Source organism: Pelophylax lessonae (genome assembly GCF_965119305.1).
Source record: "Pelophylax lessonae genome assembly, chromosome: 6".
Taxonomy (NCBI): Eukaryota; Metazoa; Chordata; class Amphibia; order Anura; family Ranidae; genus Pelophylax; species Pelophylax lessonae.
The window spans coordinates 1,592,178-1,614,791 of record NC_138773.1 but is presented as its reverse complement, the minus strand read 5'-3'; the positions used below and the strand labels follow the sequence as shown (position 1 = coordinate 1,614,791).

General features: G+C 52.7%; 1 protein-coding gene across 1 annotated transcript in view; it reads left to right on the top strand.

Annotated features, from left to right (window-relative positions):
- Positions 1-22,614, top strand: part of ITGAL (integrin subunit alpha L) — a gene marked incomplete at both ends in the record, with an annotated part of 99,806 nt that overhangs the window by 56,094 nt on the left and 21,098 nt on the right. The window contains 15 exons of the mRNA XM_082260526.1: positions 1,114-1,317; positions 1,408-1,529; positions 1,611-1,756; positions 4,861-5,015; positions 5,162-5,275; positions 5,979-6,041; positions 6,789-6,995; positions 7,102-7,194; positions 10,436-10,515; positions 10,702-10,788; positions 10,936-11,008; positions 12,592-12,699; positions 12,782-12,856; positions 12,936-13,016; positions 13,277-13,372. Of these exons, the coding sequence (XP_082116652.1) occupies positions 1,114-1,317; positions 1,408-1,529; positions 1,611-1,756; positions 4,861-5,015; positions 5,162-5,275; positions 5,979-6,041; positions 6,789-6,995; positions 7,102-7,194; positions 10,436-10,515; positions 10,702-10,788; positions 10,936-11,008; positions 12,592-12,699; positions 12,782-12,856; positions 12,936-13,016; positions 13,277-13,372 (1,704 nt within the window). The remainder of the gene's footprint in view (positions 1-1,113; positions 1,318-1,407; positions 1,530-1,610; positions 1,757-4,860; positions 5,016-5,161; positions 5,276-5,978; positions 6,042-6,788; positions 6,996-7,101; positions 7,195-10,435; positions 10,516-10,701; positions 10,789-10,935; positions 11,009-12,591; positions 12,700-12,781; positions 12,857-12,935; positions 13,017-13,276; positions 13,373-22,614) is intronic.

Below are 22,614 nucleotides of genomic sequence, written 5' to 3'. Positions count from 1 at the left end.
CCCTTCCCTTCCCTTCCTCTTCCATTCCCTTCCCTTCCTCTTCCCTTCCCTTCCCTTCCCTTCCTCTACCCTTCCATTCCCTTCCCTTCCTCTTCCATTCCCTTCCCTTCCTCTTCCCTTCCTCTTCCCTTCCATTCCCTTCCCTTCCCTTCCTCTTCATTCCCTTCCCTTCCCCTTCCCTTCCTCTTCCCTTCCCTTCCTCTTCCCTTCCCTTCCTCTTCCATTCCCTTCCTCTTCCCTTCCCTTCCTCTTCCCTTCCATTCCCTTCCCTTCCTCTTCCATTCCCTTCCCCTTCCCTTCCTTTTCCCTTCCCTTCCTCTTCCCTTCCCTTCCTCTTCCATTCCCTTCCTCTTCCCTTCCATTCCTTTCCCTTCCTCTTCCCTTCCCTTCCTCTTCCCTCCTTCCTCTTCCCTTCCCTCCCCTTCCCTCCCCCCCTTCCCTTCCTCTTCCCCTTCCTCTTCCTCTTCCTCTTTCTCCTCTTCCCTTCCTCTTCCCTTCCCTTCCTCTTCCCTTCCCTTCCCTTCCCTCCCCTTCCCTCCCCCCCTTCCCTTCCTCTTCCCTTCCTCTTCCCCTTCCCTTCCTCTTCCCCTTCCCTTCCTCTTTCTCTTTCTCTTCCTCTTCCTCTTCCCTTCCCTTCCTCTTCTCTTCCTCTTCCTCTTGTCTTCCCTTCCTCTTCCCTTCCTCTTCCCTTCCTCTTCCTCTTCCCTTCCCTTCCCTTCCCTTCCCTTCCTCTTCTCTTCCCTTCCTCTTCTCTTCTCTTCCCCTTCCCTTCCTCTATCTTCTCCCTCCTTCCTTCTTTCTAATCCTCCCTCACCTTCCCTTCCCTCTCTCTCTCTCCTTCCCTTATTTCCGCTCTCTTCTCTTCCCTTCCCTTCATTGTCTCTCTCCTTCCTTTCCTCCCTCCTCTCTCTCTCTCCTCTCTCTCCCTCCTCTTCTCTCTCCTTACCTTCCTTTCCTCTCTCTCCTCCCTCTCTCCTCCCTCTCCTTCCTTTCCTCCCTCCCCTTCCTTTCCTCCCTCCCCTTCCTTTCCTCCCTCTCCTTCCTTTCCTCCCTCTCTCCTGCCCTTTCCCCTTCTCTCATGTATTCTGGGTCATCTCTCTCCTGCACTCTCAGGGTCGTCTCCATTTCGGGGGGTTTCTCCATGGGGAGTCGGGTCACCTTCACTCTCAGTTTGGAGCGGCGGTCTCGTCTCTGGGTGATCTGGATGGGGATGGATTCAGCGATGTGGCTGTTGGAGCTCCATATGAGATGGAGGGGAGAGGAGCACTGTATATATTCGGAGGAGGGTCCGGAGGGGTGAACTCTGAATACAGCCAGGTAAGTAGATGGAAGAGGTTGTATGAAGGGGTCTCGGGAGGGCTGAGTGGCCCCTTCTATGGGCATTGAGCTGTTTTCTCCTCTTCTCAGCGTCTGACGGCTCCGGCTGGGATTTCTGGTTTCGGGCTGTCAGTTGATGGAGTGATGGACATGACGCAGGACGGACTGATGGACGTTGTGGTGGGAGCGGCGGGCAGTGTCACCCTTTTCAGGTCCTTCTTCTTCTCCTCTTTTCTATTTTAGATTTGTTGGATTCAGAATTGTTAATGACCCTTCTGGTGTCTCCTGTCCAGGTCACAACCTCTGCTCAATGTCAGTGTCACCCTGACCTCCATCCCGCCGGAGATCCCCATCCCCACCCTGGAGGGCGCCAGCTGTGGGATTGAAGTCATCCTGCAGATATGTGTGGAGCCCGAAATCCTCACCACCCAATATAAAGGTGAAGAGGTCCTCCATATTGTGTCATTCTATGAGTCATCCTATCAACTGAGAGATCTCTTCTATACTTTTCTCTAGAAGGACCATTCTATTATACTCCTCTCCTCTTTCTATGACCCCCCCCCCCCATTACTCTCCATTCCTCTCTCCAAGAGCCCCCTTCCCTCCATTACTATCCTTTCATCTCTCCAAGAGCCCCCATTCCTCCATTACTCTCCTTTTGCTCTCTCCAAGAGCCCCCATCCCTCCATTACTCTCCTTTCCTCTCTCCAAGAGCCTCCATCCCTCCATTACTCTCCTTTCCTCTCTCCAAGAGCCTCCATCCCTCCATTACTCTCCTTTCCTCTCTCCAAGAGCCCCCATCCCTCCATTACTCTCCTTTACTCTCTCCAAGAGCCCCCATCCCTCCATTACTCTCCTTTCCTCTCTCCAACAGCCCCCATCACTTCATTACTCTCCTTTCCTCTCTCCAAGAGCCCCCCTCCCTCCATTACTCCCCTTTCCTCTCTCCAAGAGCCTCCATCCCTCCATTACTCTCCTTTCCTCTCTCCAAGAGCCTCCATCCCTCCATTACTCTACTTTCCTCTCTCCAAGAGCCTCCATCCCTCCATTACTCTCCTTTCCTCTCTCCAAGAGCCCCCCTCCCTCCATTACTCTCCTTTCCTCTCTCCAAGAGCCTCCATCCCTCCATTACTCTCCTTTCCTCTCTCCAAGAGCCTCCATCCCTCCATTACTCTCCCTTCCTCTCTCCAAGAGCCTCCATCCCTCCATTACTCTCCTTTCCTCTCTCCAAGAGCCCCCATCCCTCCATTACTCTCCTTTCCTCTCTCCAAGAGCCTCCATCCCTCCATTACTCTCCTTTCCTCTCTCCAAGAGCCCCCATTCCTCCATTACTCTTCTTTCCTCTCTCCAAGAGCCCCCATCCCTCCATTACTCTCCTTTCCTCTCTCCAAGGACCGCCCACTATTACTCTCCTTTCCTCCCTCTAAGGATCCCCCAAATACTCTACTTTCCCCTCTTCAAGGAACCCCCAATTAGTCTCCTTGCTGTCTCTAAGGGCCCCCACCATTACTCTCCTTACCTCTCTCAAAGGATCCCCGTCACACTCTCCTATGTCTAAGAACCCCTTTTTACTCCTCTTTCCTCTCTCTAAGCCCCTATCCCCCCAATACTCTTCTTTCTTCTCTCTAGGGACCCCTCAATTACTTTCCTTTGTTCTCTCTAAGGATCCCCCCCAATACTCTCCTTTCCTCTCTTTATGGACCCCCCTCTGCTACTCTTCTCTCCCCCCTCTATAAGGACCCCATTACACTCATTTTCTCTCTTTAGTGATTCCCCCCATTCATTACCCCCCCCCCCCTACATTTCTCTAGGAGCCCCTCTCCCATTACTCCCCTTTTCTCTCTCTAAGAGTTTTCACCCCCCATTATCTATGGACCCCACACTCTCCTTTTCACTCTCCAAGGACCCCCCTTACCCCCCCCCAGTTAATCTCCTTTCCTGTATCCAAGGACCTCCCAAAATACTCTCCTTTCCTCTGTCTAAGGATTCCCTTCATCATTACTCTCTTTTCCATTACTCTTCTTCCCTCTCTCTAAGAGTCCCCGTCCTCCATTACCCTATTTTCCTCTCTCCTTTTCTCTCTCTGAGTCTCTGCCCCCCATTACTCTCCTTTCCTCTCTCTAAGAGTCTTCATTCCCCCTTACTCTCCTTTCCTCTAAGAGTCTCTGTCCCCCATTAGTCTCCTTTCCTCTCTCTAAGAGTCTTCATTCCCCGTTACTCTCCTTTCCTCTAAGAGTCTCTGTCCCCCATTAGTCTCCTTTCCTCTCTCTAAGAGTCTTCATTCCCCGTTACTCTCCTTTCCTCTAAGAGTCTCTGTCCCCCATTAGTCTCCTTTCCTCTCTCTAAGAGTCCTCTGTGCCCCATTACTCTCCTTTCTTCTCTCTGAGTCCCCATCTCCCGTTACTCTCCTTTCCTCTCTCTAAGAGTCTTTGTTCCCCATTAGTCTCCTTTCCTCTCTCTAAGAGTCTCCGTCCCCCATTACTCTCCTTTCCTCTCTCTAAGAGTCTCCGTCCCCCATTACTCTCCTTTCCTCTGTCTAAGGATTCCCTTCATCATTACTCTCTTTTCCATTACTCTTCTTCCCTCTCTCTAAGAGTCCCCGTCCTCCATTACCCTATTTTCCTCTCTCCTTTTCTCTCTCTGAGTCTCTGCCCCCCATTACTCTCCTTTCCTCTCTCTAAGAGTCTTCATTCCCCCTTACTCTCCTTTCCTCTAAGAGTCTCTGTCCCCCATTAGTCTCCTTTCCTCTCTCTAAGAGTCTTCATTCCCCGTTACTCTCCTTTCCTCTAAGAGTCTCTGTCCCCCATTAGTCTCCTTTCCTCTCTCTAAGAGTCTTCATTCCCCGTTACTCTCCTTTCCTCTAAGAGTCTCTGTCCCCCATTAGTCTCCTTTCCTCTCTCTAAGAGTCCTCTGTGCCCCATTACTCTCCTTTCTTCTCTCTGAGTCCCCATCTCCCGTTACTCTCCTTTCCTCTCTCTAAGAGTCTTTGTTCCCCATTAGTCTCCTTTCCTCTCTCTAAGAGTCTCCGTCCCCCATTACTCTCCTTTCCTCTCTCTAAGAGTCTCCGTCCCCCATTACTCTCCTTTCCTCTCTCTAAGAGTCTCCGTCCCCCATTACTCTCCTTTCCTCTCTCTAAGAGTCTCCTTCCCCCATTACTCTCCTTTCCTCTCTCTAAGAGTCTCCGTCCCCCATTACTCTCCTTTCCTCTCTCTAAGGACCCCCCCCCCCCACCACCAAATACTCAACTTTCCTCTCTCTAATTAACTCCTTCCCCCAACTGCTCTCCTCTCCCTAAGGACCCTTTATTACTCTTCTTTCTTCTAAGGATCCTTCTGAATACTCTTGTTTCCTTTCTCTAAGGACCCCCCCCCCCCCCCATTGCTCTCCTTTTCTTTTTATGAAGACCCCCCCCCCATTACTCTCCTTTCCTCTCTCTAAGATCCCCCATTATTCTCCCTCTCAGGATCCCTGAACATTCTTATATGCCCCATTATCGGAGACTTCAGCCCCAGGCCCCCGGTCACGTTATCTCCTCTCTTTTAGAGCCCCTGAATGTCTCCCTCCAGTACTCTGTATTTCTGGAATCTGAGCGATCTGTCAGTCGAATGTCCTTCACAAACAGTCAGAAGGAGATGAATAAGACCATCGTTCTCCAAATGGAGGAGCCTGTGTGCCAGAATCACAGCATTTCCCTTCTGGTAAGAGATGTCCTCATGCTATCTCTGTCCCTCCCTCTGATTGGTCGTTCTTGATGGGGGCATTCCAATAGGCTGGGTGTTGTACAGAATCTCATCATATTGGATTTCTTGTCCTGGGTTGTGACTGAGGTCTCTGTCTCTCTCAGGACTGTTTTCTGGAAGACAGCTCTCCGGTGTTGGTGTCTGTTACGGCCTCTCGGATCCCACATGTCTCTCATTGGCTTCTCTCTCCATCCAGCAGTCTTACAGACAGCACCCAGGTACGTCTGGAGCCTCTTAGGCTCACTGATTGGCCCTCACAATGGGCCAACACAAAAAACAATAGCAAACTATTATCACATCATCTGCCTGAACCACTGACACCAGAGAGGATGGATCCATGGACTCAGGGGTCATGACTCAATTCCTGACGCTCAATGAATCGAGACTGAACAGAAAAGCAACACTCTTCAATCTTCAGTCCTCCATTGCTGATGATCTGGTGTCCCCTGTGGCCTCATTTTCCTGGAGAGGAGCCCAGGGTGTTGTTCTTGTTTTATCGTCTTCAAGGTTCCTCGTATTGTTGTCCAGAGACGCCTCTCTGCACAGCTGTAAAGAGCAGTTATCAGGGAAGCCATAGACTTCCAGTCCGGCCATTCTCCTTCCACCTCTCCCAATAACAAGGTGTGTTTACCACAGAGCTGACAGTCACATCTTCTCTAGAGTAGATCTGCAGAGATGGCATTGTGTGAAATGCCAGGAGGTCAGCAGGTTCAGAGATGCTACAACCAAGTCTGCCACCATTAATTATTCAATGCTTACTCAACTCATACTTCTTCTCCATTCTGATTGGTTGAGCCTTTTGACCTGGAATGCACATTGGCATTGTGTGTTAGTGAATAGGTTTACCCAATAAAGTGGCCACTGGGTGTATAAAAACCCAAATATCCCATAATCTCATGGCATCTTTTTTGCCCCTCGTAGATTCCCTTCCAGCTGTGTGGCAGTGGAGGAAGCTGTGAGCCCGACTTTCACCTTCATCTATCGTAAGTACCAAATTTTCACCCAGAGGTTTAAATCTGCTCCAGGACTTCCAACAGAGTTTCTGTGGAGGAGATCTAAGCAACGGATTGGGTCTCTAGCCTTTAGGGTGTAGTCAGTATTTATCCAGATATTCCAGTACTCTGAGCCCAGATCATACCCTACAGTGAATGAGCGTAGAGATGAGTAAACCAGGCCGCGTTCGATTCACAGGGAAGGGGAGTTCAGTGAAACCAGCTGCAAATCTGCCAACAATGAACTTAGCAGTGAAACCTTTTTTAAGCCTACAGGCTAATTTAACAATCTGTTGATAAAATGGAGGTATGGGGCATGGGGAGTTGGGCACTGCCATAGGCTAAATGCTGGTAAATACCATACTGTACAGTTGGGGGTTGTGTGTGTGTGTGGGGGGGGGGGGGTGTTTCTACAAATGCTTTAAATAACGTGCTTGGTGGAGATCATTGGCAGCGACCTGCCTCCTGAGTATGTTTCCTCAGCACCACACTACAACCACTAAATAACAGAATCACCGGCACTCCCATCATTTATACAACAGCACCAAGGATTCCAGGTGACTTAAATGCCCAAATATGGTCATGACCTTAATTTGTCAATGACATCACTGGGGATCCCTGGCTAGTTTGTCTTCATACTGCAGTTGGGTATTCAGGCAGGCAAATTGGCTAAATATGACCAGGTTTGTTCAGGGGTTCTTCAAACTGAACCACACAGGTTGAACTTACATTTTACTAGAAGGTCAACTCTATTTCTGTGACCTTATGTCCGTGTTACTGGATCACATACATTGTCTGTTGCAGGATGGAAGATTTGGTTGTGGAGGAGGGAGCCTCATTCTCTGTGTTCCTCAAACTTCAGAACAAGGGAGAAAATGCCCAAAGGGTTAATCTTTGGGTCAACTACTCAACTGGATTGTCTTTCCGCAAAGTCAATATCACAGAGGTACTGAGTGAGGTCATGTGATGGGGTTGTGGGGGTCAGCTAAGTAATTCTCTTAGTTTCTGTCCATTATTCTTTAGAAATAACCATAATCTCTTGGTCTTTGAAGGCATCAAGGAGGATCTCAATATTGTGTGAAGATTTGGAGACCCAAAGCCTCTCCTGTAATATCAGTCACCCTATCATGAGACGGGCCTCCTGGGTGAGTCTATAAGTGGGAAGGGAAGGTGTGAAGAAGAGAGGTTCAAGGAAGGAAATGGAAGAGAATTGTGTTTTTGTTAGATGAGGAAGAAAGTATGGGAAGGCAGGTGGAGGGGAGACATTGGATGGTGTGAGGAAGAGGATTTATGCAGGAGATGTTTGTATGAGATGTATGGAGGAGATGCATGGAGGACATGTATGGAGGAGATGTTTGGAAGAGATGTATGGAAGAGATGTTTTGATGAGATGTATGTAGGAGATGCATGGAGGACATGTATGCAGGATATGTTTGGATGAGATGCATGGGGGGGGGGGTATTTGAATGAGATGCATGGAGGAGATGTTTGGATGAGATGTATGGAGGACATGTTTGGAGGACATGTATTGGGGATATTTATGGAGGAGATGTTTGGATGAGATGTTTGGAGGACATGTATTGGGGATATGTATGAAGGAGATGTTTTGATGAGATGTAGGAAGGATATGTGTGAAGATGTTTGGATGAAATGTATGGAGGAGATGTTTGGAGGACATGTATTGGGGATATTTATGGAGGAGATGTTTGGAGGACATGTATTGGGGATATTTATGGAGGAGATGTTTGGAGGACATGTATTGGGGATATTTATGGAGGAGATGTTTGGAGGACATGTATTGGGGATATTTATGGAGGAGATGTTTGGAGGACATGTATTGGGGATATTTATGGAGGAGATGTTTGGAGGACATGTATTAGGGATATTTATGGAGGAGATGTTTGGAGGACATGTATTGGGGATATTTATGGAGGAGATGTTTGGAGGACATGTATTGGGGATATTTATGGAGGAGATGTTTGGAGGACATGTATTAGGGATATTTATGGAGGAGATGTTTGGAGGACATGTATTGGGGATATTTATGGAGGAGATGTATGGAGGACATGTATTGGGGATATTTATGGAGGAGATGTTTGGTGGACATGTATTGGGGATATTTATGTAGGAGATGTTTGGAGGACATGTATTGGGGATATTTATGGAGGAGATGTTTGGAGGACATGTATTGGGGATATTTATGGAGGAGATGTTTGGAGGACATGTATTGGGGATATTTATGGAGGAGATGTATGGAGCACATGTATTGGGGATATTTATGGAGGAGATGTTTGGTGGACATGTATTGGGGATATTTATGAAGGGGATGTTTGGAGGAGATGTTTGGAGGACATGTATTAGGGATATTTATGGAGGAGATGTTTGGAGGACATGTATTGGGGATATTTATGGAGGAGATGTTTGGTGGACATGTATTGGGGATATTTATGAAGGAGATGTTTGGAGGAGATGTTTGGAGGACATGTATTAGGGATATTTATGGAGGAGATGTTTGGAGGATATGTTTGGAGGATATGTGTGAAGATGTTTGGATGAGATGTTTGGAGATATTTGGATAAGATGTATGGAGGACACGAGATGACAGATGACATCCAGGCAGGAAAAATAGATTCCATGAGACATGAGAGAAAGGAGATGAACATGGAGGAGATGTTTGGAGGACATGTATTAGGGATATTTATGGAAGAGATGTTTGGAGGACATGTATTGGGGATATTTATGGAGGAGATGTTTGGAGGACATGTATTGGGGATATTTATGGAGGAGATGTTTGGAGGACATGTATTGGGGATATTCATGGAGGAGATGTTTGGAGGACATGTATTAGGGATATTTATGGAGGAGATGTTTGGAGGACATGTATTGGGGATATTTATGGAGGAGATGTATGGAGGACATGTATTGGGGATATTTATGGAGGAGATGTTTGGTGGACATGTATTAGGGATATTTATGGAGGAGATGTTTGGAGGACATGTATTAGGGATATTTATGGAGGAGATGTTTGGAGGACATGTATGAAGGAGATGTATTAGGGATATTTATGGAGGAGATGTTTGGAGGACATGTATTGAGGATATTTATGGAGGAGATGTTTGGAGGACATGTATGAAGGAGATGTATTAGGGATATTTATGGAGGAGATGTTTGGAGGACATGTATGAAGGAGATGTATTAGGGATATTTATGGAGGAGATGTTTGGTGGACATGTATTGGGGATATTTATGGAGGAGATGTTTGGTGGACATGTATTGGGGATATTTATGGAGGAGATGTATGGAGGACATGTATTGGGGATATTTATGGAGGAGATGTATGGAGGACATGTATTAGGGATATTTATGGAGGAGATGTTTGGTGGACATGTATTAGGGATATTTATGGAGGAGATGTTTGGAGGACATGTATTGGGGATATTTATGGAGGAGATGTTTGGAGGACATGTATTGGGGATATTTATGGAGGAGATGTTTGGTGGACATGTATTAGGGATATTTATGGAGGAGATGTTTGGTGGACATGTATTAGGGATATTTATGGAGGAGATGTTTGGAGGACATGTATTGGGGATATTTATGGAGGAGATGTTTGGTGGACATGTATTAGGGATATTTATGGAGGAGATGTTTGGAGGACATGTATTGGGGATATTTATGGAGGAGATGTTTGGAGGACATGAATTGGGGATATTTATGGAGGAGATGTTTGGTGGACATGTATTAGGGATATTTATGGAGGAGATGTTTGGAGGACATGTATTGGGGATATTTATGGAGGAGATGTTTGGAGGACATGTATTGGGGATATTTATGGAGGAGATGTTTGGTGGACATGTATTGGGGATATTTATGGAGGAGATGTTTGGAGGACATGTATTGGGGATATTTATGGAGGAGATGTTTGGAGGACATGTATTGGGGATATTTATGGAGGAGATGTTTGGTGGACATGTATTAGGGATATTTATGGAGGAGATGTTTGGAGGACATGTATTAGGGATATTTATGGAGGAGATGTTTGGAGGACATGTATTGGGGATATTTATGGAGGAGATGTTTGGTGGACATGTATTGGGGATATTTATGAAGGAGATGTTTTGATGAGATGTAGGGAGGATATGTGTGAAGATGTTTGGATGAAATGTATGGAGATATTTGGATAAGATGTATGGAGGACACGAGATGACAGATGACATCCAGGCAGGGAAAAATAGATTCCATGAGACATGAGAGAAAGGAGATGAACATCCTAGAAAGGATGAAAATGACTTTAGAGAAGACAGAGGGAGTCGAGGAATAGAAGATGCTGGTTAGTGATGATCTTCAGGTATGAAGGACCAACTGAACGGTGATTTTGGTTTACAGGCGGAGATCCACATCATGTTTGGAATTGTCACCAATGTCTCCTGGCCGGATCGGGTCCAGCTAACTCTTCAGGTCACAAGGTGAGAGTGGAAGAGGCCATAGTTCATTGTCTGCAGATATCCCATTTCCTCCCTGTAACTGTTTATGGTTCGGGCTCACAGGAGGTCGGGGGAATATATTCAGTCCTGTGATTGGTCAGGGGGGGTTTTCAATGGATGGGGGACAAAAGAAAGGAGAAGTTTGCTGATATTTTATTTTCTGGACAGTGAGAACGATGGGAATGAGACCAGCATGACGAATAAGGTGACCAAAGAGATCCCTGTCATGTATCCGATCAACATCATCAGTCACAGGTCTGTTCACCCGTATTCATAGGTCATTTCCTATGTGATCTGTGTGTGCGTGTGGGGGGGGTTGTACATACGTGTCTCCCCATGTGTTTTGATGAGGTCTATGATGGGCTGTGTTCTTCATGTTCTATGTATGTTGTCACCTCACAGGGTGGAAAACTCAACAAAGTATCTTCGGTTCATCGAAAAAGAAAATCAGAGCGATGTGACCCATGCATATCGGGTGAGGGTGAAGTGTGAACGGGGGGGGGGGGGGGGGAACGGGTGAAGTGTTAACGGGGGGGGGGGGAACGGGTGAAGTGTGAATGGGGGGGATCGGGTGAGGGTGAAGTGTGAATGGGGGGATCGGCTGAGGGTGAAGTGTGAATGGGGGGGATCGGGTGAGGGTGGAGTGTGTATGGGGGGTATCGGGTGAGGGTGGAGTGTGTATGGGGGGTATCGGGTGAGACCATAGTGTGTATGGGGGGTATCAGGTGAAACCATAGTGTGTATGGGGGGTATCAGGTGAGACCATAGTGTGTATGGGGGGTATCGGGTGAGACCATAGTGTGTATGGGGGGTTTCGGGTGAGACCATAGTGTGTATGGGGGGTATCAGGTGAAACCATAGTGTGTATGGGGGTATCGGGTGAGACCATAGTGTGTATGAGGGGTATCAGGTGAGACCATAGTGTGTATGGGGGGTATCAGGTGAGACCATAGTGTGTATGGGGGGTATCAGGTGAGACCATAGTGTGTATGGGGGGTATCGGGTGAGACCATAGTGTGTATGGGGGGTATCGGGTGAGACCATAGTGTGTATGAGGGGTATCAGGTGAGACCATAGTGTGTATGGGGGGTATCAGGTGAGACCATAGTGTGTATGGAGGGGTATCAGGTGAGACCATAGTGTGTATGGGGGGGTATCAGGTGAGACCATAGTGTGTATGGAGGAGTATCAGGTAAGACCATAGTGTGCATGGGGGGTATCGGGTGAGACCATAGTGTGTATGGGGGGTATCAGGTGAGACCATAGTGTGTATGGGGGGTATCAGGTGAGACCATAGTGTGTATGGGGGGTATCGGGTGAGACCATAGTGTGTATGGGGGGTATCGGGTGAGACCATAGTGTGTATGGGGGGTATCAGGTGAAACCATAGTGTGTATGGGGGTATCGGGTGAGACCATAGTGTGTATGAGGGGTATCAGGTGAGACCATAGTGTGTATGGGGGGTATCAGGTGAGACCATAGTGTGTATGGGGGGTATCAGGTGAGACCATAGTGTGTATGGAGGAGTATCAGGTGAGACCATAGTGTGTATGGGGGGTATCAGGTGAGACCATAGTGTGTATGGGGGGTATCGGGTGAGACCATAGTGTGTATGGGGGGTATCGGGTGAGACCATAGTGTGTATGAGGGGTATCAGGTGAGACCATAGTGTGTATGGGGGGTATCAGGTGAGACCATAGTGTGTATGGAGGGGTATCAGGTGAGACCATAGTGTGTATGGGGGGGTATCAGGTGAGACCATAGTGTGTATGGAGGAGTATCAGGTGAGACCATAGTGTGCATGGGGGGTATCGGGTGAGACCATAGTGTGTATGGGGGGTATCAGGTGAGACCATAGTGTGTATGGGGGGTATCAGGTGAGACCATAGTGTGTATGGGGGTATCAGATGAGACCATAGTGTGTATGGGGGGTATCAGGTGAGACCATAGTGTGTATGGGGGAAGGGTCAGCAGCCTCCACACGCCGGCTCCTCGGTGGGTTCTGTACATTAAGGGTGGAGACTTGTTGGGTTGACCCTCCATATGAACCCTTTCCAGATCCGGAACCTGGGATCCAGCCTGGTAGACACGGAGTTTAGCGTCACAGTGATGACTCCGGCGGTACAGACGGATGACCTTGTTTGGGATTACCATGTGACACGTTGGGTAAGATCCGGCACATTGTTTCATACATCTGGGATGTTGTCTCTGTGACACGCGTGTACATGATGTGTAATCCATCTTCCAGGTCACCAATGGTAGCTGTGAAGAGCCGGACCCTTCCCAGACCCCAGAGCCACCCATAAAACCACCAGGAAACCAGGTATGGTGTGATTGGCTGGTGGTGGTGATGTCATAGCGACGGCAGACTATGACATCATATGTTCCTTTCTCATCCACAGATTTTTCTATGTAGAGTGGAGCAACACGGAACCATCAACATACAAGTGACGGGGACGCTGAGGCCAAGGCACGCCTGGACGGTAATTACCCCCCCCCCCCCCCCATGGTGTGTCATGTGATGCCGGCTGGTTTGGTGGTGGGATGGGAGAGTTCGGCACAATTCAGTCCATGTATAAAGGGTTGGATCTGAGGGTTGGAGGATGTAGGGGTATCGGGTGATGGGGTTAGAGGTCAGCTGGAGGTGGGAGTGTTGGGGGAAGCAATTTCTGGTTACTCTCCTCTCTTCCTGTGTCCACCGATCACACTTCCCATAATGACGATCGATGTGTGTGAATTCCAGGTGACGAAGTCGGTGAATCTCAGTACCGTGGTGATGGTCGGCTATAATGAGACGCGATATCACAGCCAGCTGGGGAGGAAGTTCCACCATGTACAGGTAACTCCGGGGTGGCTTCTATATATCGGGGGATGGGAACTTCATGCTTTCACCGGGGCCACCGCCTGACTGATCAGTCCTGACCGGCCAATAACATCACATGACGAGAGTGACGGGGGAGCCCTGACCGATCACATGATGAGTGTGACGGGGGAGCCCTGACCGATCACATGACGAGAGTGACGGGGGAGCCCTGAACGATCACATGACGAGAGTGACGGGGGAGCCCCTAACGATCACATGACGAGAGTGACGGAGGAGCCCTAACCAATCACATGACGAGAGTGACGGGGGAGTCCTGACCAATCACATGACGAGTGTGACGGGGGAGTCCTGACCGATCACATGACGAGAGTGACGGGGGAGCCCTGACCGATCACATGACGAGAGTGACGGGGAGTCCTCCTGACCGATCACATGACGAGAGTGACGGGGAGCCCTGACCGATCATATGACAAGAGTGACGGGGAGTCCTCCTGACCGATCACATGACGAGAGTGACGGGGGAGCCCTGACCGATCACATGACGAGAGTGACGGGGAGCCCTGACCGTTCACATGACGAGAGTGACGGGGAGCCCTGACCGATCATATTACGAGAGTGACGGGGAGTCCTCCTGACCGATCACATGACGAGAGTGACGGGGGAGTCCTGACCGATCATATGACAAGAGTGACGGGGAGTCCTCCTGACCGATCACATGACGAGAGTGACGGGGGAGCCCTGACCGATCACATGACGAGAGTGATGGAGGAGCCCTGACCGATCACATGACGAGAGTGACGGGGAGTCCTCCTGACCGATCACATGACGAGAGTGACGGGGAGCTCTAACCGATCACATGACGAGAGTGACGGGGAGCCCTGACAGATCACATGACGAGTGTGATGGGGGAGCCCTGACCGATCACATGACGAGTGTGACGGGGGAGCCCTGACCGTTCACATGACGAGAGTGACGGGGAGTCCTGACCAATCACATGACGAGTGTGACGGGGGAGTCCTGACCGATCACATGACGAGAGTGACGGGGGAGCCCTGACCGATCACATGATGAGAGTGACGGGGGAGCCCTGACTGATCACATGACGAGAGTGACGGGGGAGCCCTGACCGATCACATGACGAGAGTGATGGAGGAGCCCTGACCGATCACATGACGAGAGTGACGGGGAGTCCTCCTGACCGATCACATGACGAGAGTGACGGGGAGCTCTAACCGATCACATGACGAGAGTGACGGGGAGCCCTGACAGATCACATGACGAGTGTGATGGGGGAGCCCTGACCGATCACATGACGAGTGTGACGGGGGAGCCCTGACCGTTCACATGACGAGAGTGACGGGGAGTCCTGACCAATCACATGACGAGTGTGACGGGGGAGTCCTGACCGATCACATGACGAGAGTGACGGGGGAGCCCTGACCGATCACATGATGAGAGTGACGGGGGAGCCCTGACTGATCACATGATGAGAGTGACGGGGGAGCCCTGACCGATCACATGACGAGAGTGACGGGGAGTCCTCCTGACCGATCACATGACGAGAGTGACGGGGAGCCCTGACCGATCATATTACGAGAGTGACGGGGAGTCCTCCTGACCGATCACATGACGAGAGTGACGGGGGAGTCCTGACCGATCACATGACGAGAGTGACGGGGAGTCCTCCTGACCGATCACACGACGAGAGTGACGGGGGAGCCCTGACCGATCATATGACGAGAGTGACGGGGAGTCCTCCTGACCGATCACACGACGAGAGTGACGGGGGAGCCCTGACCGATCACATGACGAGCGTGACGGAGGAGCCCTGACCGATCACATGACGAGAGTGACGAGGGAGTCCTGACCGATCACATGACGAGAGTGACGAGGGAGCCCTGACCGATCACATGACGAGAGTGACGGGGAGTCCTGACCGATCACATGACGAGAGTGACGGGGAGTCCTCCTGACTGATCATATGATGAGAGTGACGGGGGAGTCCTGACCGATCATATGACGAGAGTGACGGGGAGTCCTCCTGACCGATCACACGACGAGAGTGACGGGGGAGCCCTGACCGATCACATGACGAGCGTGACGGAGGAGCCCTGACCGATCACATGACGAGAGTGACGAGGGAGTCCTGACCGATCACATGACGAGAGTGACGGGGGAGCCCTGACCGATCACATGACGAGAGTGACGGGGAGTCCTGACCGATCACATGACGAGAGTGACGGGGAGCCCTGACCGATCACATGACGAGAGTGACGGGGAGCCCTGACCAATCACATGACGAGAGTGACGGAGGAGCCCTGACCGATCACATGACGAGAGTGACGGGGAGCCCTGACCGATCACATGACGAGAGTGACGGGGAGCCCTGACCGATCACATGACGAGAGTGACGGGGAGTCCTGACCGATCACATGACGAGAGTGACGGGGAGCCCTGACCAATCACATGACGAGAGTGAAGGGGTAGCCCTGACTGATCATATGATGAGAGTGACGGGGGAGTCCTGACCGATCATATGACGAGAGTGACGGGGAGTCCTCCTGACCGATCACATGACGAGAGTGACGGGGAGCCCTGACCGATCACATGACGAGAGTGACGGGGGAGCCCTGACCGATCACATGACGAGAGTGACGGGGGAGCCCTGACCGATCACATGACGAGAGTGACGGGGGAGCCCTGACCGATCACATGACGAGAGTGACGGGGAGTCCTAACCGATCACATGACGAGAGTGACGGGGAGCCCTGACCAATCACATGACGAGAGTGAAGGGGTAGCCCTGACTGATCATATGATGAGAGTGACGGGGGAGTCCTGACCGATCATATGACGAGAGTGACGGGGAGTCCTCCTGACCGATCACATGACGAGAGTGACGGAGGAGCCCTGACTGATCACATGGCGAGAGTGACGGGGGAGTCCTGACCGATCACATGACGAGAGTGACGGGGGAGCCCTGACCGATCACATGACGAGAGTGACGGGGAGTCCTCCTGACCGATCATATGACGAGAGTGACGGGGAGTCCTCCTGACCGATCACATGACGAGAGTGACGGGGAGTCCTCCTGACCGATCACATGACGAGAGTGACGGGGAGCCCTGACCGATCACATGACGAGAGTGACGGGGAAGTCCTGACCGATCATATGACGAGAGTGACGGGGAGTCCTCCTGACCGATCACATGACGAGAGTGACGGGGAGCCCTGACCGATCACATGACGAGAGTGACGGGGGAGCCCTGACCGATCACATGACGAGAGTGACGGGAGTCCTAACCGATCACATGACGAGAGTGACGGGGAGCCCTGACCAATCACATGATGAGAGTGACGGAGGAGCCCTGACCGATCACATGACGAGAGTGACGGGGAGCCCTGACCGATCACATGACGAGAGTGACGGGGAGCCCTGACCGATCACATGACGAGAGTGACGGGGAGTCCTGACCGATCACATGACGAGAGTGACGGGGAGCCCTGACCAATCACATGACGAAAGTGAAGGGGTAGCCCTGACTGATCATATGATGAGAGTGACGGGGGAGTCCTGACCGATCACATGACGAGAGTGACGGGGGAGTCCTGATCGATCACATGACGAGAGTGACGGGAAGCCCTGACCGATCATATGACGAGAGTGACGGGGAGTCCTGACCGATCACAGGACGAGAGTGACGGGGAGCCCTGACCGATCACATGACGAGAGTGACGGGGGAGCCCTGACCCATCACAGGACGAGAGTGACGGGGGAGCCCTGACCGATCACAGGACGAGAGTGACGGGGAGTCCTCCTGACCGATCATATGACGAGAGTGACGGGGGAGCCCTGACCGATCATATGACGAGAGTGACGGGGGAGTCCTGATCGATCACATGACGAGAGTGACGGGGAGCCCTGACCGATCATATGACGAGAGTGACGGGGGAGTCCTGATCGATCACATGACGAGAGTGACGGGGGAGCCCTGACCGATCATATGACGAGAGTGACGGGGAGTCCTGACCGATCACAGGACGAGAGTGACGGGGAGCCCTGACCGATCACATGACGAGAGTGACGGGGGAGCCCTGACCGATCACAGGACGAGAGTGACGGGGAGCCCTGACCGATCACATGACGAGAGTGACGGGGAGTCCTGACCGATCACATGACGAGAGTGACGGGGGAGTCCTGACCGATCATATGACGAGAGTGACGGGGAGCCCTGACCGATCATATGACGAGAGTGACGGGGAGTCCTGACCGATCACAGGACGAGAGTGACGGGGAGCCCTGACCGATTACATGACGAGAGTGACGGGGGAGCCCTGACCGATCACATGACGAGAGTGACGGGGGAGCCCTGACCGATCACAGGACGAGAGTGACGGGGGAGCCCTGACCGATCACATGGCGAGAGTGACAGAGGAGCCCTGACCGATCACATGACGAGAGTGACGGGGGAGTCCTGACCGATCACATGACGAGAGTGACGGGGGAGCCCTGACCGATCACATGACGAGAGTGACGGGGAGCCCTGACCGTTCACATGACGAGAGTGACGGGGGAGCCCTGACCGATCACATGACGAGAGTGACGGGGAGCCCTGACCGATCACATGACGAGAGTGACGGGGAGTCCTGACCGATCACAGGACGAGAGTGACGGGGAGCCCTGACCGATCACATGACGAGAGTGACGGGGAGTCCTCCTGACTGATCATATGATGAGAGTGACGGGGGAGTCCTGACCGATCATATGACGAGAGTGACGGGGAGTCCTCCTGACCGATCACACGACGAGAGTGACGGGGGAGCCCTGACCGATCACATGACGAGCGTGACGGAGGAGCCCTGACCGATCACATGACGAGAGTGACGAGGGAGTCCTGACCGATCACATGACGAGAGTGACGGGGGAGCCCTGACCGATCACATGACGAGAGTGACGGGGAGTCCTGACCGATCACATGACGAGAGTGACGGGGAGCCCTGACCAATCACATGACGAGAGTGACGGAGGAGCCCTGACCGATCACATGACGAGAGTGACGGGGAGCCCTGACCGATCACATGACGAGAGTGACGGGGAGCCCTGACCGATCACATGACGAGAGTGACGGGGAGTCCTGACCGATCACATGACGAGAGTGACGGGGAGCCCTGACCAATCACATGACGAGAGTGAAGGGGTAGCCCTGACCGATCATATGATGAGAGTGACGGGGGAGTCCTGACTGATCATATGATGAGAGTGACGGGGGAGTCCTGACCGATCATATGACGAGAGTGACGGGGAGTCCTCCTGACCGATCACATGACGAGAGTGACGGGGAGCCCTGACCGATCACATGACGAGAGTGACGGGGGAGCCCTGACCGATCACATGACGAGAGTGACGGGGGAGCCCTGACCGATCACATGACGAGAGTGACGGGGGAGCCCTGACCGATCACATGACGAGAGTGACGGGGAGTCCTAACCGATCACATGACGAGAGTGACGGGGAGCCCTGACCAATCACATGACGAGAGTGAAGGGGTAGCCCTGACTGATCATATGATGAGAGTGACGGGGGAGTCCTGACCGATCATATGACGAGAGTGACGGGGAGTCCTCCTGACCGATCACATGACGAGAGTGACGGAGGAGCCCTGACTGATCACATGGCGAGAGTGACGGGGGAGTCCTGACCGATCACATGACGAGAGTGACGGGGGAGCCCTGACCGATCACATGACGAGAGTGACGGGGAGTCCTCCTGACCGATCATATGACGAGAGTGACGGGGAGTCCTCCTGACCGATCACATGACGAGAGTGACGGGGAGTCCTCCTGACCGATCACATGACGAGAGTGACGGGGAGCCCTGACCGATCACATGACGAGAGTGACGGGGAAGTCCTGACCGATCATATGACGAGAGTGACGGGGAGTCCTCCTGACCGATCACATGACGAGAGTGACGGGGAGCCCTGACCGATCACATGACGAGAGTGACGGGGGAGCCCTGACCGATCACATGACGAGAGTGACGGGAGTCCTAACCGATCACATGACGAGAGTGACGGGGAGCCCTGACCAATCACATGATGAGAGTGACGGAGGAGCCCTGACCGATCACATGACGAGAGTGACGGGGAGCCCTGACCGATCACATGACGAGAGTGACGGGGAGCCCTGACCGATCACATGACGAGAGTGACGGGGAGTCCTGACCGATCACATGACGAGAGTGACGGGGAGCCCTGACCAATCACATGACGAAAGTGAAGGGGTAGCCCTGACTGATCATATGATGAGAGTGACGGGGGAGTCCTGACCGATCACATGACGAGAGTGACGGGGGAGTCCTGATCGATCACATGACGAGAGTGACGGGAAGCCCTGACCGATCATATGACGAGAGTGACGGGGAGTCCTGACCGATCACAGGACGAGAGTGACGGGGAGCCCTGACCGATCACATGACGAGAGTGACGGGGGAGCCCTGACCCATCACAGGACGAGAGTGACGGGGGAGCCCTGACCGATCACAGGACGAGAGTGACGGGGAGTCCTCCTGACCGATCATATGACGAGAGTGACGGGGGAGCCCTGACCGATCATATGACGAGAGTGACGGGGGAGTCCTGATCGATCACATGACGAGAGTGACGGGGAGCCCTGACCGATCATATGACGAGAGTGACGGGGGAGTCCTGATCGATCACATGACGAGAGTGACGGGGGAGCCCTGACCGATCATATGACGAGAGTGACGGGGAGTCCTGACCGATCACAGGACGAGAGTGACGGGGAGCCCTGACCGATCACATGACGAGAGTGACGGGGGAGCCCTGACCGATCACAGGACGAGAGTGACGGGGAGCCCTGACCGATCACATGACGAGAGTGACGGGGAGTCCTGACCGATCACATGACGAGAGTGACGGGGGAGTCCTGACCGATCATATGACGAGAGTGACGGGGAGCCCTGACCGATCATATGACGAGAGTGACGGGGAGTCCTGACCGATCACAGGACGAGAGTGACGGGGAGCCCTGACCGATTACATGACGAGAGTGACGGGGGAGCCCTGACCGATCACATGACGAGAGTGACGGGGGAGCCCTGACCGATCACAGGACGAGAGTGACGGGGGAGCCCTGACCGATCACATGGCGAGAGTGACAGAGGAGCCCTGACCGATCACATGACGAGAGTGACGGGGGAGTCCTGACCGATCACATGACGAGAGTGACGGGGGAGCCCTGACCGATCACATGACGAGAGTGACGGGGAGCCCTGACCGTTCACATGACGAGAGTGACGGGGGAGCCCTGACCGATCACATGACGAGAGTGACGGGGAGCCCTGACCGATCACATGACGAGAGTGACGGGGAGTCCTGACCGATCACAGGACGAGAGTGACGGGGAGCCCTGACCGATCACATGACGAGAGTGACGGGGAGTCCTGACCGATCATATGACGAGAGTGACGGGGGAGTCCTGATCGATCACATGACGAGAGTGACGGGGAGCCCTGACCGATCATATGACGAGAGTGACGGGGAGCCCTGACCGATCATATGACGAGAGTGACGGGGAGTCCTGACCGATCACAGGACGAGAGTGACGGGGAGCCCTGACCGATCACATGACGAGAGTGACAGGGAGTCCTGACCGATCATATGACGAGAGTGACGGGGGAGTCCTGATCGATCACATGACGAGAATGACGGGGAGCCCTGACCGATCATATGACGAGAGTGACGGAGGAGTCCTGATCAATCACATGACGAGAGTGACGGGGAGTCCTCCTGACCGATCACAGGATGAGAGTGACGGGGAGCCCTGACCGATCACATGACGAGAGGGACGGGGGAGTCCTGATCGATCACATGACGAGAGTGACGGAGGAGCCCTGACCGATCACATGACGAGAGTGACGGGGAGTCCTGACCGATCACATGACGAGAGTGACGGAGGAGCCCTGACCGATCATATGACGAGAGTGACGGGGGAGTCCTGATCGATCACATGACGAGAGTGACGGGGAGCCCTGACCGATCATATGACGAGAGTGACGGGGAGCCCTGACCGATCATATGACGAGAGTGACGGGGAGTCCTGACCGATCACATGACGAGAGTGACGGGGGAGTCCTGATCGATCACATGACGAGAGTGACGGGGAGCCCTGACCGATCATATGACGAGAGTGACGGGGGAGTCCTGATCGATCACATGACGAGAGTGACGGGAGTCCTCCTGACCGATCACAGGATGAGAGTGACGGGGAGCCCTGACCGATCACATGACGAGAGTGACGGGGGAGTCCTGATCGATCACATGACGAGAGTGACGCGGGAGCCCTGACCGATCACATGACGAGAGTGACGGGGGAGTCCTGATCGATCACATGACGAGAGTGACGGAGGAGCCCTGACCGATCACATGACGAGAGTGACGGGGAGTCTTGACCGATCATATGACGAGAGTGACGGAGGAGCCCTGACCGTTCACATGACGAGAGTGACGGGGGAGCCCTGACCGATCACATGTCGAGAGTGACGGGGGAGCCCTGACCGATCACAGGACGAGAGTGACGGGGGAGCCCTGACCGATCACATGGCGAGAGTGACAGAGGAGCCCTGACCGATCACATGACGAGAGTGACGGGGGAGTCCTGACCGATCACATGACGAGAGTGACGGGGGAGCCCTGACCGATCACATGACGAGAGTGACGGGGAGCCCTGACCATTCACATGACGAGAGTGACGGGGAGCCCTGACCGATCACATGACGAGAGTGACGGGGAGTCCTGACCGATCACAGGACGAGAGTGATGGGGAGCCCTGACCGATCACATGACGAGAGTGACGGGGAGTCCTGACCGATCATATGACGAGAGTGACGGGGGAGTCCTGATCGATCACATGACGAGAGTGACGGGGAGCCCTGACCGATAATATGACGAGAGTGACGGGGGAGTCCTGACCGATCACATGACGAGAGTGACGGGGAGTCCTCCTGACCGATCACAGGATGAGAGTGACGGGGAGCCCTGACCGATCATATGACGACAGTGACGGGGAGCCCTGACCGATCATATGACGAGAGTGACGGGGAGTCCTGACCGATCACAGGACGAGAGTGACGGGGAGCCCTGACCGATCACATGACGAGAGTGACGGGGAGTCCTGACCGATCATATGACGAGAGTGACGGGGGAGTCCTGATCGATCACATGACGAGAGTGACG